This window comes from Oryctolagus cuniculus, chromosome 9, assembly GCF_964237555.1.
Source record: "Oryctolagus cuniculus chromosome 9, mOryCun1.1, whole genome shotgun sequence".
NCBI classification, from domain to species: Eukaryota; Metazoa; Chordata; class Mammalia; order Lagomorpha; family Leporidae; genus Oryctolagus; species Oryctolagus cuniculus.
Window position 1 is genome coordinate 67,092,054 of NC_091440.1, and position 18,360 is coordinate 67,110,413.

Genomic DNA, 18,360 nt, shown 5'->3' on the forward strand with positions numbered 1-18,360 from the left:
TCCTTGTTAACACTTGCTACTTTCTGGTTTTTACATATAAGTATAAATATATACACATACACATACAAAAGTACACACACATTCGGAGGGCAGGAATCGGGGGGAGAAACACCATATCTCTAAAAGCTGTACATATGAAGTTTGTATTAATTAAATAAAAACCTTCAAAAATAAAAAAAAAATTAGGCATTTTAAAGCCAACATAATTACGTCTTTCCATATGATATAATTAAAAATAAAATACATTTTAAAAATAAAAAAGTACACACACACACACATCTGAATCCTAAGGGTGTGACATGGTATCTATTTGTAGTTTTTATTTCATTTTCCTAATGATTAATGATTCTGAGCATCTTTCCATGTGCTTTTTGGCCATTTGTTCATTTTTGGAGAAATGCCCATCCATGAAACATTTTTCAATCAGTTTGTTTTTGTTGTTTTCATAAGAGTTCTTTATGTATTCTAGACATTAATCTTTTATCAGATATATGATTTAAAAAATATTTTCTCCCATTATATGTGATGCCTTTTAACCCTGTTGATATTGTCCTTTAGTGCACAAAAGTGTTTAAATATAATAAAGTCCAATTTATCTACTTTTTCTTTTGTTGCCCATGTTTTTGATGTCATAGCCAAGAAGTCAATGCCAAATCCAATGCCATGAAATTTCTTCTTATGTTTTCTCCCAGGAGTTTTAGTTTCAGATTTTGTGTAGCTCTTTAATTCATTTTGAGTTAATATTTATATAGTGCAAGAATCCAGTTTTATTATTTTGTATGTGAATATCTTATTTTCACAGGACCATTTGTTGAAAAGACTGTTTTCCCCATTAAATAGTATTGGCACCCTTGCCAAAAACCATTGAACCATATATGCAACAGTTTGCTTTGGGTCTCTCTATTCTATTCCATTGGTCTGTGTTATCTTTATGCCAGCAGCACTCTCATTACTTAGCTTTGTGGTAAGTTTTGGGTGTTCGTTTTTTTTTTTTTTTTTTTTTTTTTTGACAGGCAGAGTGGACAGTGAGAGAGAGAGACAGAGAGAAAGGTCTTCCTTTGCCGTTGGTTCACCCTCCAATGGCCGCCGCGGCCGGCGCGCTGCGGCCGGCGCACCGCGCTGATCCGATGGCAGGAGCCAGGAGCCAGGTGCTTTTCCTGGTCTCCCATGGGGTGCAGGGCCCAAGCACCTGGGCCATCCTCCACTGCACTCCCTGGCCACAGCAGAGGGCTGGCCTGGAAGAGGGCCAACCGGGACAGAATCCGGCGCCCCGACCGGGACTAGAACCCGGTGTGCCGGCGCCGCTAGGCGGAGGATTAGCCTAGTGAGCTGCGGCGCCGGCCTGGGTGTTTTTTTTTTTTTCCATTTTATTTTACAGGCAGAGATGATAGCTAGATAGGTAAGGGGGAGGGAAGAGGGAGGGAAGGAGGGACAGAGGGAAGGAGGGAGGAATGAAGGAGGGGGGAGTGAGCTTTCTTCCATTGATTCACTGCTCAAATACTTTGCAACAGCTGGGGCTGGGCCAGACTGGAAGCCCAGAATGCCATCCAAGTCTCTGTAGCAAGTTTTGAAATCAGAAAGTGTGAAACCTTCACCTTTGTTCTTTTTCAAGATCGTTTTAGCCATTTGTGGTTCCTTGAGATTCTGTAAAAATTTTAAAGTATATTTTTCTATTTCTGAAAAAACTGTCATTGGGATTTTGATTGGGATTATACTGAATCTGGAATTACTTTGGACAACATCGGCAGCTTAGCAATATTAAGTCTTCCAATCCATTAAGATAACATGCCTTTTCATTCGTGTCTTTATTTTTTTTCAGTAACACTGTAGTTTTCAGTGCACAATTCTTTCATCTCCTTGGTTAATCCCTAAGTATTGTATTCTTTTTCATTCTATTACAAACAGAGTTGTTTTCTTAATTTCCTTTTCAGGTTATTAATTATTATTGGATAGGCATGCAACTGATTTTTGGATATTAATTTTTTATCTGCTGACTTAAAAATTTATAGTTGAAACAGTTTTTTCTCTTGGGTGAAATCTTAAGGCCTTTTTATGCAGAAGAAAATGAAATCTGAAAACACAGAGAATTTTACTTCTTCCTTTCTAGTTTGAATGCCTTTCATTTGTTTTGCTTTTTTCTTGCCAAATTATTCTGGCTAGGACTATGTAGAGTATGTGAAAGTGAGTATACATGTAAGGAACCCTTGCTTCACAGTGGATTTTCATCTCTGTAGAGTCCTCCCGTTCAGTGTGAATCCATTTCTCTAAACAGGTATGGGGGGCAGCACATCTAAAACTCAAATAGGTCTCTCTTCCTGTGAGGAATCTTAATAGGTGGAAGCTGGAATGGTGAACTTTAGCTCCCATCAATGTCACCGGTCTCAGGGCCACAACTGGTTCTTCAGGTCTCCTTTCCTCACTATTAACTTTAAATTTCTCTCACCTTCATGAATGACCTGAGATGGCCTTGGTAGTTTATCTTGTATTATGAGCCAAACCTTCATACCCTGAGGGTCTAACCTGGTAACCATATCCTTCTCTGATTAGGTTTGCCATACTTACCCATTCTTAACACAGGTGTGCAAGGAAAATATCAAGAGGTTTGGAGGGGCCAGTGCTGTGGCGTAGTGGGTAAAGCTGCCACCTGCCACTCCAGCATCCCATATGGGTGCTGGTTTGAGTCCCAGCTGCTCTACTTCCAATCCAATTCTCTGTTATAGCCTGGGAAAGCAGTAGAAGATGGCCCAAGCCCTTGGGCCCCTGCACCTGTCTGGGAGACTCGGAGGAAGCTCTTGGCACCTGGCTGCAGATCAGTGCAGGCTGGCCATTGCAGCCAACTGGGGAGTGAACAAGCAGATGGAAGATCTCTCTCTCTCTCTCTCTGTGCCTCTCCTTCTCTGTGTGTGTGTGTAACTCTGACTTTCAAATAAATAAATCTTTAAAAAACAAAAAAAGAGGTATTGCAGTGGGTCAGCTGAATTCCATACATATTCCTTCCTGCTCATTTTGTATGACATCAAACTCACCTCCTAAGTGGGTCAGAGAATACTCTTGGCAATAATAGGACTCACTTAGTTACCAACTGGTCCCTAGACATAAGGAAACCGAAGTGCCCAGGAGGCTGTTATGGTTCTCATTCACTACAATGCTTTCGAATGTCTCCATGTGAGAGTACACCCCTTTGGGAATCAGGGAGAGCCCAGAGTTTTGGGAATAGAAAGACAGTCTCCTGGTATGTCACTGGGTATAAGTTCCTCACACTAGAGATGCAGCATCACATACAGGTCTCTGATTCAATGAGTATAGTATGTTATGGACAGTGGTGTTCCCACCCTTGCAAAGGTTGCTGTTCTCCCAAGAAACATGAGAGGCCCATAGAGAACTGTCACCCAACATAGCTCAGGTCTCCTTATCTCCAACCCTCCTTTTTCCTTTCAGGGCCACCAGTGAGCCAAGACATCTGGATATGCATTCTAACTGTACACTCTACCTTTGGGATACTTCTCTTTCACACAAAATGGATGGTCAGGTTAACATCCAAAACTCTGCCCACTGGGAAGACTGTCCTTGCCACTATCTTTAAAGGCACAGAAGGGACAATTCATGTTGGTTTACAATGCCTGAGGAGACTCAAAAGACTTGAGCTTGCTTCTACAGCTTCAAAGAGGTCACATATCTGCAGCAGGTGTGGCATCATGGCTGTGCTGATTCAACAATAAAAGTTCTCTGTTCCGGTTTGGTTCTCTGTTGATGTCACCTTGAAGCTCTGAACAATTATTTTAACAAGGCCCTCACATTTACATTTAGCACTTGGTCCCTCACATTATGTAGCCAGTCTCTAAATTCAGTTTGTCAGCCAAGTCTTCAGTTCTTTCCCTTGTAATTGCTTAAGTCGAAACATCAAAAACTGCTTCTTCACTCACATACCTGACTGTGGGCATAGCTGGGAAAATTGGTGATAGTCAAGAGACCCTCTCCCTTTGTGTGGTCTCTCCAGGTGGCAAGCTTAAGCTTCCTTACAATATGACAGCTGTAGGATAATCAAACTTTTCACATGGTGCCAGGATTCCTAGGGTTGTCTGAGACGAGGGAAAACCTATAAGGATTCTTATGAACCAGCCTTACAAATCACATCTTATTACTTCTGTAACATTCTGTTGGCCAAGAGTATCACTAAAAGAAACCCAGATTCAAAGGCAGGGAAATTAAACTCCACTTCCCAAAGGGCAGAGTAGCAAAAAAAAAAAAAAAAAAAAGGAAATGTGGCTAATAGTTCCTTCTGTCTATCACAAGCTAATATTTAACTAATATGTTAATTTAGGGCAGGATGCAAATTAGCCTTGGTTATAGAAGGAATGCAAAGAATTAGACCAATGTAATATTTCATTTCTAACATTAAGGCAATATACTTGCAATCCAGACCTTTATCTCTTCCTTAAGAACACAAAAGCAATTCAAAAAGCTCATGGAAGAATGGAATTAAAAGTGCAAAAAATGTTGAAATATATGTCTTTTTTATAATTTTCCATAAACTTTTTGAAGGCCCCATATAAGAAGGACTAGAGGAGACATTACAACCAATACTACAGAAATCATTACAAACTATTACAAACAGCCTCACCAACAAACTAGAAAATGCAAAAGAAATGGATAAATTTCTAGACACATATAATATGCCAAAATTGAACCACGAGGACAGAGAAATCCTGAGCAGACCAACAACAAATAACAAGGTTGAATCAGTAATACAAAGTCTCCCAGCAAAGTAAAGCCCAGGACCAAATGATCTCATTGCTGAATTCTACCAACTTCTTACAGAATAAGTAACACCAATTCTTCTCAAACTATTCTAATATTCAAACGGCAGGAACCCATCCAAACTTATTCTGTGAGGCAAGCCTTACCCTGATACCAAAGCCCTGAGAGCAAAAGAAAACTATAGATAAATGTCCCTGATGAACATAGGTAGAAAAATTCTCAACAATATTAATAAATTGAACCCAAAGCACATAAAAAAGATTATACACCATGGTCAAATGATATTTATCCCAGGGACGCAAGAATAGTTCAACATACGCTCAATACATAAATACATCACATCAACTAAATGAGGATAAAAAGTGTAAGATCATCTTAATAGATGCAAAAAAGGCATTCGATAAAATTCAATATCCCTTCCTGGTTTTAAAAGAAAACTTCAAATTAGGTATAGAAGGTATGTAACCTTAACACAACAAAGGCTATATATGGCCAACTCACAGCCTACATCATTAATGAATAAGCAAAAGTTGAAACCATTTCCTCTAAGATCAGGAACAGGACAAGGCTGTTCACTGTCACCACTCTTATTCAATATGGTATCAGCAAGCTTAGCCACAGCAACTAGAGAAGAGAAAAAAATAAAGTGCATCAGAACAGGAAGGGGAAGGAGACCAAATTACCCCTGTTTGTAGACATGATTGTATAGATAGATAGATATAGATAGATAGATATAGATATAGATATACACTACCAAAAATATTAGAACTGCTAACATGCAGAATAAACAAATTACTTAGAAATCTGAATGTAAATTTCAGAAATAACAGTTCAAAGAGTTACAAGCAATTAACTCTAGAAGCAAGGCTAGAATGTGGAACTCTTGTGTATTTGAAAGAGTAACAGAAGTCGATAGTGAGTGAGCGTTAGCGTTCACATCTGCTGCTCCCAAAGACCCCAAGAGGGGAGTTGGACACTCCACCCAGGTCTCAAAGGTGGGTACGAAGAACCCAACGACTTAGCCATTATCTGCCTCCCAGGGTCTACCATAGCAAGACACGGGAGTCAGGCGCCAGAGCCTGCAGCGAATCCAGAAACTCCCATGCTAAACGGGGGAGTCTTAACTGCTGTGCTCACTGCCAGTCTCGGTAGGGTTATTCTTAATGAAGTTCTTTACCATTTGACTTTCCAAATTATGTGCGTATTACTAGGGTACAAGTAAAAATTAATTCTTATTCTAACAGTCAATCCTCCCCATCCGGAAACTAGTCCTTTGTTCTTAATTTTACTTGAAACTCGTACAGTCAGCTGGGCTTTGTGTTTCATTTTTAAATTCTACTTGGTGCACGGTGTGCCAACACCTAAAAATAATCTTTCTTCTCAAACCGGTAACTAACTCGTGCCGACACAATCTACGGACAGCTCCTTATTTCGTCCCTAAAGCTGTCTGTAAGCTCTAATCATAGTTTTAAACACTGGGATGTTTCTATAGGATTTGTCCTGGCCTCTGGTACCTCACCGATTTGAGCTACAGTACGAATGAGCTCACGGTGGCCAAGACGGTCATTCGGGGCAAAAAGAACGCTCAGGCCTACAGAGGGTTTTAAGAGCGCAAGCCTTGTAAACGCGGGGCTCGAAGACTGTGGAAGTGTATACTGTTTAAGGCGCAACAGCAAGCGGCCCTGCTCGGCACGCCGTCTTCGGAAGAGGCACCACGCTTCACAAGCCGCGAGGCAGCGGCACCGCGCCCCAGCCGGCAAAGCGGAGCCGCGTCTCGATGTGCCCCCGGGCGCCCGCGCCAGCTCGGGCAGCGCTCGGGCAGCGCTCGGGGCGGCGCGCGGCACACGTCACTTCCTGCCGCGGCCGGCCGCTCCTGCGCGCGCCATGAAGGCCATCGCGGAGCCGCGAGGGCAGCGGCCCGGGGTCGGGGTAGGCGTAGTGGTGACCAGCAGCCGGCATCCTCGATGCGTCCTCCTGGGCAAGAGGAAAGGGTCGTTTGGAGCCGGCAGTTTCCAGCTTCCTGGGGGTCATCTGGAGTTCGGGTGAGCAACCGAGTGGCCAACCCCGGGACACACAGAACACGCGCCCGAAAGAGAAGCTCGCAGCGCTCGTGCGTCCGTGCGCCGTGCGTGGGCGCGTCCGCGCCGGCGCTGCGTCTTTCCTCTCGCGGTCCCGCGGTTCCTTCCCTCGACCGGGAGAGGGCGCTGTGCTGGGTAAGGAAGCATTTCCCGCTGCCCTGTGGGATTTGTCCGCGCTTCACTTCAACCAGGAGTTGGTTTCTGAGATGTGTTTTTCCTTAGTGCCGGAAAGTGGCACCTCAAATAGTCCGTGCTGTCAGCCACTTGCAGGTTTCCCTGGGACTTGGATGCACACCGATGTCCTGGCTGTGTAATGTGTGTTGCACTCTTAGCCCAGCAAGCAGGCTAGTGAAACTCAGCGGGCCCCCATTGATACATTCTGAAAATGGAGAATGGGCAAAATACTCTTTTAAGATTCGTTTGTGCCTTGGCACTCTGGTTTGATCATACATCAGACCACAAAGGGAGCTGGACAGTTAAGATTTAGTGAAGAGAGCCGGGCCTTGTGCTAGGAAATGGATTCTGGAATGAGAACAAGGCTAAAATCAACATCAGCATCTAAAAGCATCCAGACTGAGCGTTCTTCCTTTCGTATTTAAACGTTCACATGTACCTGAAAGTGGAGGAAGCGGTGACTCCTCGGGCCCCACACTCAGAGCTTGTTCTCATTGCATCAGACTGCTTCATCCTCCCCTCCAAAACACAGACACACACACATGCGCACCTTATTCTAAGAATTTTAAAGGAAATCGCAGACTTCCATCTTCACTAATTAGTATTTCTAGTAGACTTACTTTTAATTTTTTTTTAAAGATTTATTTTATTCATTTGAAAGAGTTACAGAGAGAGGTAGAGACAGAGAGAGAGATCTTCCATCCACTGGTTGACTCCCAAGATGGCCACAACGGCCAGAGCTGTGCTGATCCGAAGCCAGGAGCCAGGAGCTTCTTCTAGGTCTCCCACATGGGTGCAGGGTCCCAAATGGTTGGGCCATCTTCTACTGCTTTCCCAGGCCACAGCAGAGAGCTGGATGAGAAGAGGAGCAGCCAGGACTAGAACTGGCACCCATATGGGATGCCTGCACTTCAGGCCAGGGCTTAAACCCACTGTGCCACATCACCGGCCTGGACTTGACTTTTTAAATTAGTCCTCTCCATCCACTCCCATGTAAGTGGCAGGGGCCCAAGTAATTGATCCATCAGCTGCTGCCTCCCAGGGTGAACAGTAGCAGGAAGCCACATCGGAAGCAGAGTAGCCCAGCAGACAATCTGGGAGAAGCAGGGATGTATAACCACTGCACCAAATGCCCACCGCTTCCCAAAATTCTTTAGTATCATCTGATATCCTGTCTGTACTATTTGCCACAATTAGTGAAACTGGAAAATGTCTTTACTGTTTTGTACCAATCAGGATCAAAGGAAGGGCACATATTGTATTTGACTGATAAGTTTATAAGCTTTTCATCCCCTTTTTTCCTATGCTGTTTATTTGTTGAAGAACGTTGTCATTTGTCCTGAACAATTTCACATTATCACTATATTCTTCTAATACACATGTTTCTTATTGATAGTCAAAGTTAGAGGCTTGATTCTAAATGCCTTTTGATCAGATTTTGCCCCCCCCCTTTTTTTTAAAGATATATTTATTTACTTGAAAGTCAGAGTTACACAGAGATTAGGAGAGGCAGAGAGAGACAAAGAGAGAGGTCTTCCATCCGCTGGTTCACTCCCCAGTTGGCTGCAACAGCCAGAGCTGAGCTAATCTGAAGCCAGGAGCCAGGAGCTTCTTCTGGGTCTCCCACACAGGTATAGGGGCCCAAGGACATGGGCCATCTTCTACTGCTTTCCCAGGATATAGCAGAGAGCTGGATCAGAAGTAGAGCAGCCACGACTTGAACCAGAGCCCAGATGGGACGCCAACACTGTAGGTGGTGGCTTTACCTGCTACACCATAGTGCTGGCCCTTGGATTTTGCCTTTTATAAACTATGGAATTCTTATGAGCTTTTAGCATGTGAATTTTTTTAATGGTTTTGGAAGTTATAAAAGCATCAATAAATTTATCATTTTCACATCAGTATAAACTGCCAGTTTATAATTGATAAAGTTTCTTGATTAACAACCAAATTGTCCAGATAGCTATACATATTTTATTTTGTTGATTGGTGGTTGCAGCAGTTAAATGTATAAATTACAAGAGTAATGGCTAGAGATAGCTATCTTAATAACACAAGAAAGTAATAAAGTCTTGACATAGATATCAAATGATCATAGCCAATGAACTTTAATGAGGTTTTTACTAAGTGCTAGATTGTATGAAGGTATTCTAAAAGTTCATGAAAAGTGGAATTAAAGGATAAATTTATTTGGGGCCAGTATTGTGACATAGCAGACTAAATTGCCACCTGTGATGCCAGCATCCCATATGGGCGCCAGTTCGAGTCTTGGCTGCTCCACTTTCAATCCCACTCTCTGCTAATGGTCTGAGAAAAGCAATGGAGGAAGGCTCAAATACCACATTGGAGACGCAAAAGAAGCTCCTGGCTTCTGCCTTTAGCCTGGCCCAGCCCCAGCTGATGTGGCTGTCTGGGGAGTGAACCATCAAATAGAAGATTCTCTCTCTCTCTCTCTCTCTCTCTTTCTCTCTTTCTCTCTTTCTCTCTTTCTCTCTCCCTCCACCCCCGAAGCCCCATAAATCTTTCAAATAAATAAATAATTTTTTAAAGTTTATTTTGGTTCAAAAAAGTGAAATCCATGTAGTTCTTTTGTAATACAAATTTCCCTTGAACTTTTAAAAAACCCCTTACGTGCATGGATTTCAAAATATTTTGCACCGGTGCTGGCGCTGTGGGCAGTGGGCTGTGGTGTAGTGAGTAAAGCCATCACCTGCAGTGCTGGCATCCATATGGGCACCGGTTCGAGACCCAGCTGCTCCACTTCCAATCCAGCTCTCTGCTATGGCCTGGGAAAGCAGTGGAGGATGGCCCACGTCCCTGCATGTGGCAGACCCAGAAAAAGCTCCTGGCTCCTGGCTTCAGATCGGTGCAGCTACAGCTGTTGCAGCCATCTCAGGAGTGAATCAACGAATGAAAGACCTCTCTCTCTCTCTCTCTCTCTCTCTCTGCCTCTCTGTAACTCTTTCAAATAAATAAACAAATCTGTTTTTTTTTTTTTAAGGGATGAACTAGTTATAGTTCTTTTTGCTTTATCCTCAAAATTCCTACCCAAGAATTTCATGGCCAAAAAAAATTATATGAATAGACTTAAATACACTGATGTGTTTCTGGTTTTTAGTGAGACCTGGGAAGAATGCGCTCAGAGGGAAACCTGGGAAGAAGCTGCCCTTCACCTGAACAATGTTCGCTTTGCCTCGGTCGTGAACTCTTTCGTTGAAAAAGAAAATTACCATTATGTGACTATACTGATGAAAGGAGAGGTGGACGTGACTCAGGATTCAGAACCAAAGAATGTAGAACCTGAAAAGAATGAAAGTAAGAGAACTGTCTGTAACAATGCATTTCTCTTTGGGGAGAGCCTCTTGCTAGGAATGGTACCTTGTGCTGCCCTACAAAAAAAATTAGATTCTCTTTGCTTATGTGACGATCTGGATGTTTGTGTCCCCCCCAGAATTCCTCTGTTGAAATCCTAGCCTCCCAGGGGATAGTATTGGTGGGTGGGGGCATTGGGAGGTGATAACGGTTCTGAGGGCAGAAACCTCATGAATGGGGTTAGTGCTCTTAACAGAGAGACCGCTGCCACATGAGGACACAGAGGGAAGCTTGCAATCCATGAACCTGGAAACAGGCCCCCGGTAGACACCAGGTCTTCCAGTTTTTCTTCTTGGAGTCACACCCTCTAGAACTGTGAGAAAAATCGCTTTGGAGGTCTCTCATTGTCCTAATAAATGCCAGTCTGTTCCAGCAGCCTCAGCAGACCAAGGCAATAGACATATCCAAGTAGGCTTGAATCCAGAGGGGTATCAGCAACCGGACCGCTGGGTTTGCTCCTGGTTCTTCCACTTAGAGCTCCAGAGCCCTGGGCATGTTGTGCAATGCCTGGGCCCCCTTCCTCAGCTGTGAGAGCAGCAACCACCTCAGGTGGGTGGTTGTAGACATTAAATGGGTGGGTGCACAGACAACCTGGAGATTTCTGGACAAATCCCAAACATTGAATAAGTTTTGGGCTGGGTTTCGCCAGCGTGACCTCTGTGAATACGGCTTCATATTCACACAACGCAGCGTTTAAGTAGTCACCGTCCCCTGGAAGTAGTCATCCTAAATGCAAGTTGGAACTCACACGGCCACGCAACTCATCTTATCAGTACACAACCCATTTAAATTCAGTTACTTTTTTCTAAATCTGGGCGAGCTCACCACAGTAAGTACCTTTTGCTTCCTGTTAGCTCAGTTAATTGATTTGGACCGTTTCTTTTCCAGGCTGGCAGTGGGTTCCTTGGGAAGAATTTCCTCCACCAGATCAGCTTTTCTGGGCACTGCGCTGTTTGAAGGAGCAAGGCTATGATCCATTCAAAGAAGATTTGGACCATCTGGTAGGATACAAAGGAAATCATCTCTAAGTGACAAGAAGAGTTCCTGAGGTTTTTTTCCCCTAAAAAGACAAAAATAAGATCTGTTAGGGGATGAAAAAATACCTACACTTCAAAACGACTGTACTGTATCTAAAACGTTGCATATGATTGCCAGGTATTGGCAGTGCTTAACATACCCACCTCCCTTTCAGTCAGCACCTGAGAAGTCTCCCAGGAATGTGTCACTGGACTGTATTTCAGACACAGAGGATATGACAAGCAGACATAGGGCGGTTAATCGGCCTTCCCTGTGTCTCTGTGATATTTACTCTGCAGGTTGTTACTGCCAGCACACATGGAATAGGGGCAGCAGAATGTGCCATAGTGTTTGAGTTCAAACAGAAATCTCGATGCAAATACCGTAGTTCAGTTTCAGACATGGTATGCCTGTTGTAGGGTTTATCATGTTTGTTGATTGTCTGCTTTGATTTAAAAAATGGTTTTTTGGTAATATATTGTGACAGTCTTTGCAGCTAGAGAGAACAGGACAGGCCAGTAGGGAACATTTTCCAGGCTTCTACCTGAAACGCTAGGCTAAGAGAATTGAGACAGTTCATTGTGTTTTTATTAAAAGTGCAATTTTTATTAAAATTGGGGAAATATGTATTATGACTTCATTTTATGTACCTCAAAATCAAATGAAAATGTTGTCTGAACTTAAGCTTCTCCAAAGATTTTTCACATAAACTTTGTGTCAACTTCTGTTATAGCATAAATTAATTCTACCATACTTCTTTATACCAAATTCCTATTCCAGATTTACCTTATTTTTTCACTTAACATGTTTTAAATATTTGACTTTCTGCATAATGATATTGCTTGATTAGTTTTTTAAAAAACATTTATTTATTTGAAAGGCAGAGTTACAGAGAGAGGCAGAGGCAGAGAGAGAGAGAGAGAGAGACCCTGCATTTGGTAGTTCACTCCCCAAATGGCTGCAATGGCCAGAGCTGGGTCAGGCCAGGCCAAAGCCAGGAGCCAGGAGTTTTTTCCGGGTCTCCCATCTTCTGCTGCCATCCCAACGCATTAGCAGAGAGCTGGATCAGAGATGAAGCAGCCAGGACTCGAACCCATGCTTCTATGAGATACCAGCGGTTGCAGGCAGAGGCTGCTTCTTATGCTGTGCCATAACACCAGCCCTTACTGCGGCTTTAAACCTCCAATTAATTGACTGATTTTGATTTTTCATTATGGCAAAATATGCATAACATAAAACTTTCATCTTAATGCTCCAATTTATTTTTGAAATTATTCCTAAATGACTTTGCAAAAACACAAATTTTATCATCTTTCTTGTCTTCCCAGACTTCTTTATAAAGGAGTTCCACACTGGCTGTGGGATAAAGTCCCTAACTTGACATAGGAGGGCTCTCACAACCTGCCTGCACCTACTCTCCGTAGTTCTGCTTCCTCAAGTCCCATGCTGTTTTCTGCCCTCTGGCCCAGGAGCCCCGCATCTGCCTCAGCCACACCCTTACCTGTTGTTAGCACTTCAGTTCAAGTGTTCCTTCTGAAAAGCCACCTGGACTCACCCAGGCAGACTTTAGACATATTTCACTTCATGACCCGAAGTAATGGAAACAAGGTGACTGTTTTCAGTGTCTCGACTCACCGGTGGCTTTTGAATTAGTATGGCTCTAGGCTGAAAATGACATGTGACTGAGACAGTTGTATTCTCCCTGCGTCACCCACTTGTCGTCTTGTATAACTTCATAACATTTCTGATGGGTTGAATTCACTTCTGAGGCATCTGTGAAGCAGTAGATTCTGTCCTCCCTAAAAATGAAGAGGTCTTTTGGAAGACCTCTCATATTATGTACCCTGCAGCCAGAGTGGTGACTGGAAACAAAATGCCCAGTATATACTGGATGATTGAAAAATGACCATCTAGTATTTCTTACCTGTTTTCCTGGACTAGAATGAGACAAGCAGAAATGCTGCATTCCAGTTATTTGTGTGGACATACATTTTCTATGGTAGTGTAGGGAGGGAGGGGCCAGAGTGTGAAATAAGCCTAGAGGAAATGCCCTGGCTAAAAATGTGCAAGCAGTCCACAGCTAGGTGGGGACCCTGAAATTTGAATGCCAACTTACTAATGGCAAGGAATGAAAAAGGCAAGTTGCTATGTTACAGAGGAAAATATTAACATGCATGTTATGTATGTGAAATGTACCTTATAGTGGATTCTGTTTTAAAATGCACCTATGAGGGTACTTCAAAGTTTGTGGAAAATGGAATTAAAAATGTATTTTGGTGTAAAAAATGTTGAAATCATGTACACTGTTTTCATAATATGTATTTTCCATGAACTTTATGAAGGCCCTTCATGTGCAGATTTCAAAAAAATTTTTGCACTAAAATGCTTATCTTTTATAATTTCCATGAACTTTTTGAAACAAATTCATAATTATATGATGATGAGTACTTAAGATACTCTGAAGTGATGCTTTGTTAGTGGGATTTAGATTTATCAGATCAGTAGAATTAGATAAATCTGACTCACAAAGCACCACCAACAAGATACCTGGGATCCAGAGAAAGAGACATTCTTGGTAAGATATTCTTAGCAACCCCAAGAGAGGAGCACAGTTGGAAATCCAGCAAATATAAGCCAAGTTCTGGCTCTGCATGCCTTAAAGGAGTAGCTGGGTGCACTTTGGCCTTCCAGATTATATGAGGAAGGGCTTGACTTGTCCATGAAAGGAGATGCATTAAGCTCACAAGTTTGAGAACTGTGGGACACACATCTGCCTTTTGTTTCCCTGCTGTGCTTGCCACCTGTGAAAATAAACCAAGTGCTCTCAGCCACACATTGCTTCCCCGCTTTGTCTCAGCATTGGTGCAGGAACCCTAGGATGGGAGAGTTTCCATTTCCTGGACAGTTTCTGAGTAGGCAGCAGGCCTACTGCCTTAATGATGCTCTCTGCCAGTGCCAAGGACTTGGTTCAAATGGAAGGAGAAATAAGAAGTGGCCAACAAGTTCAGTAACAAAGGATGTCACAGTGGGCAAGGGCCGGAGAGAATTAAAAGGGGTAAGGAGTTGAGCAAGGGGTTTGGAACCAGAGATGGAGTGGGCCAGGAGGTCAGAATACAGGAGTATTGTGAGGTCCTGAGAGCTGACCCTCCCACCAGCTACTGTGCATGCCGTTTCCTCCAGGGGCCATCGCAGGTGAGGAGTATGGGGGTCTGGCTGGTTGATGCAAACAGCCAGAAGTGAGCAGCCAGGAGCAGTCATTGGAACCATGGTGGAAACACCAGGAGCTCAGTGGCTTATTCTATCCTGAGAGTTCATTTCATGTGGGCTCTAACAATATAGGCAAACAGTGTAACTAGGAAGTCTTTATTAAGCAATCTGCTCTACTAAATAAAATGAGGAAGGCTCTTTAATGCCTAGCACGGCAGCTGCCACATTAGTGGGGCTCTATAAAGATTCACATCTACTTGAAGGATCAACATTTTACCAGCATCTCCGAAATATCCTCCCCCAAAGGTAACCACTATCATCTCATCATAGATGAATTCGTGGTTCAATCTGCTCCAAGTAGAATCATAGAACATGCATTTTTGTATCTAACAACTTTCAATCAGCATTGGTTTTTCAGATATTCGTGCTGTGTAGCTGTAGCTCATTTATTTTCAGTGTGTGTAGTATTCCATTGCTTAAATACACCAAAACTTACTAATCTAATGCTGATATTCATTTGGGTTGTTTCCAGTTTAGGGCTATTACAAATAAAACTGCTATGAGTACATGTTAATGGGAATCAATTCAGTAGAATTAGATAAACTTCACTCACACAGTGTAATTATGACGTTATACATAGTGCTTATGTGAACTTATTTTTGTTTGATATAACCCGGGAGTGAAAAGGCTGGGTCATAGAATATACATGTCTTTAGTAAAGAAAAAATTATTTTAAAGATTTTTATTTACTTAATTGAAAGGAAGAATGACACACAGAGAGGAACAGAGAGAAAAGAGATCTTCCATCTGCTGGTTCACTCCCCAGATGGCTGCAATGGCCAAGAGAGCCAGGCTGGAGCCAAGAACCTGGAACTCCATCAAGGTCTCCCTTTCTGAGTGGCAGGGACCCAAGTACTTGAGCATCTTCCCCTGCCTTCCAGGCACATTAGCAGGGAGCTGGATCAGAAGTGAAGTTGCCAGAACTCAAACTGGCTGCCAGACAAGGAATGCTGGCATCACAAGCAGCAGCTTAACCTGCTGTCACTGGCTCCTGCTAAAAAATGTGCTTGCCTTACAGCATTCTGCTTCAGACCTCACTGGGTGTACTAATATCACATGTGGTATATAAATACTGTAACTCCTCTAAAGTACAAAAGAAAAAAATTTCAAATTCTTTTTTTTTTTTTTTTTTTTTTTTGACAGGCAGAGTGGACAGTGAGAGAGAGAGACAGAGAGAAAGGTCTTCCTTTGCCGTTGGTTCACCCTCCAATGGCCGCCGCGGCCGGCGCGCTGCGACCGGCGCACCGTGCCGATCCGGTGGCAGGAGCCAGGAGCCAGGTGCTTTTCCTGGTCTCCCATGGGGTGCAGGGCCCAAGCACCTGGGCCATCCTCCACTGCACTCCCTGGCCACAGCAGAGGGCTGGCCTGGAAGAGGGGCAACCGGGACTAGAACCCGGTGTGCCGGCGCCGCTAGGCGGAGGATTAGCCTAGTGAGCCGCGGCGCCGGCCAAAAATTTCAAATTCTGACATACACTTAGAACCAATGGCTTATTGAAAGGCAGCACAAGGAGGTGCGGGGAGAGGAGAGGGAGAAAGCAGTGAAAATAGCCCTAGTGCTTGGACCCTTGCACTCATGTGGGAGAGCCAGAAGCAGCTCCTGGCTCCTGGCTTTGGATCTGCCCAGCTCTGGCCGTTGTGGCCATTTGGGAAGTGAACCACTGGATGAAAGATCTCTTTCTGCCTCTCAAGTAAATAAAAAAATCTTAAAGATGTAAAGTCAGTTAAATTTTTTTTCCCATACAACTATAATGAGGAAGATTTATCAGCTATTGCTTGCAATACCAGCACCCCATATGAGTGCCTGTTTGAGTCCCAGCTGCTCCACTTCCAATCTAGCTCCCTGCTAATGTGCCTGGGAAGGTAGCAGCAGTCCAAGTTTTTGGGCCCCTGCCACTCATGTGTGAGACTAGGATGGAATTTCTGGCTTATGTCTTCAGCCTGGCCCAGCCCCAGATACTGTGCCCATTTAAGGAGTGAACCAGCAGGTGGAAGTTCTGTGTCTCCATCTTTCTGTCATTCTGCCTTTCAAATAAATAAACCTTAAAAAAAAAAAAAAAAAAAAAACACTGTTAACATGAGGTATGACAGAAATACCTTCCGAATTATGATTACCCAAATTCAGTAAAATGGGTTTAAGTATGTTGTTACACTTGCTTGAGTATACTTAAGTATATTGGTTATACTTGCATGTTTAGTGTATACATTTACATGAAATCAAAACCAAGTATCTCACTAGGGTACTCACTAAACACTTCATTAACAGACATTTGATTGGTGTTACACCAAGTCCCATGTTGAAACCCTAACCCATGGTACTTCAGAACATGACTGTATTTGGAAATGGAGCCATAAGAGGGGACTAAGTTAAAATGGGACCTTTTCCAATCTGACTGGTGTCCTGTAAGAGGAAACACACAAGACACCAGGGATGCACAAAGGCCAGGCAAAGGTCGGGTGACAGAACGGCCGCCTGCAAGTCGGAGAGGCCTCAGGAGAAGCTGACCCTGCCCACATCTTAACCTTGGACTTCTCCCCAAAACTGTGAGAAAATCAGCTTCTGCTGTTTAAGCCACCCAGTCTGTGGATCTTGGTATGGCAGCCCCAGCAACATACAGTGTAGGTGGCCTAACTCTCATTGCTGTGCTCCAAGTCTGCAACAGAATCAGTAAATGCCCACCATGGTAAGGTCCCACACACTCCTTCCCTGTGTGCCTCCCTGAGTTGGACCCTAGCAGCCTCAAAGCTGTCTTTTAGAAGACAGCTCCAACTTCTCCATTCCCTGGCATATTAAAATGGGGGGCAGGGGCTGGGGGAACTTGCCTGGCAAGGAAGAATTAAAAGTTGTAATGAAAATAAAGTTGCTCAACTGACTTCAAGATAAAAAAGATTATTGTGGATTATCCAGTGGTCCCAGAATAATCGGCAGGCTCCTCAAAGGGTGGACGAGGGCCTGTCACGCAGAATGAGAAACTCAACAACTGGAGGCCTGAATCCCAGAACAAGACAACCTCTAAAACATGGAAAACAGAAGGAAAGAGTCTCCCCTAGAACTTCCAGGAGGGAATGTAGGCCCCTGAGACCCATTTTGGACTTCTGACATACATTGTTTAAGCTAACAAGTATACAGTAATCTGTTATGGTAGTGATCAAAAATAAACTGTTATCAAAGAACCTGATAAACACTCTTTTTAAATTACCCTAAAAACTGTGATAAAACACCAGTGTTGTGGCAACAGCAAGCTTAACTGCCATTGTGACACAGGCATCAATGGTACTAATCACAGCTGCTCCACTTCCAATCCACCCTCCTGCTACTATTCCGGGGAAAGCAGATGATGGTCCAATTACTTGGTCCTCTGCCACCCATGTGGGAGACCCAGATTGAGTTCCAAGTTCCTGGACTCAGCCTGGCCCAGCACTGCTGTTGTGGCCTTTTGGAGAGCAAAGCAGCAGATTAAGATCATTTTTTGTCTTTTCAAATAAATAAATCTTTTAAAAGGGCAGCATATATGTGTATGGCTTCATATATATTTATATCTCATAATCACAGTATTGTAAAGGAAAAGAAGCCAGAAATCCTAGGTATCCAGTAATAAAAAGCAGTTACATTATGGCACAGCCACAGAATGGGACAGTAGCCATTACAGTAAATCATCCACACAGAAAAATATTTGCAGTACTATAAAAACAAGGC

The 18,360-nt window shown here is 43.3% G+C and overlaps 1 protein-coding gene across 1 annotated transcript; it reads left to right on the plus strand.

Moving 5' to 3' along the window:
* Positions 1-6,605: 6,605 nt before the first annotated feature.
* On the plus strand, positions 6,606-14,232 carry NUDT15 (nudix hydrolase 15). The gene is made up of 3 exons (XM_002720720.5): positions 6,606-6,800; positions 10,129-10,325; positions 11,271-14,232. Exons 1-3 carry the CDS (start codon positions 6,643-6,645, stop codon positions 11,408-11,410), a joined length of 495 nt encoding a protein of 164 aa, XP_002720766.1. The 5' UTR covers positions 6,606-6,642; the 3' UTR covers positions 11,411-14,232.
* The last annotated feature ends 4,128 nt before the right edge of the window (positions 14,233-18,360 follow it).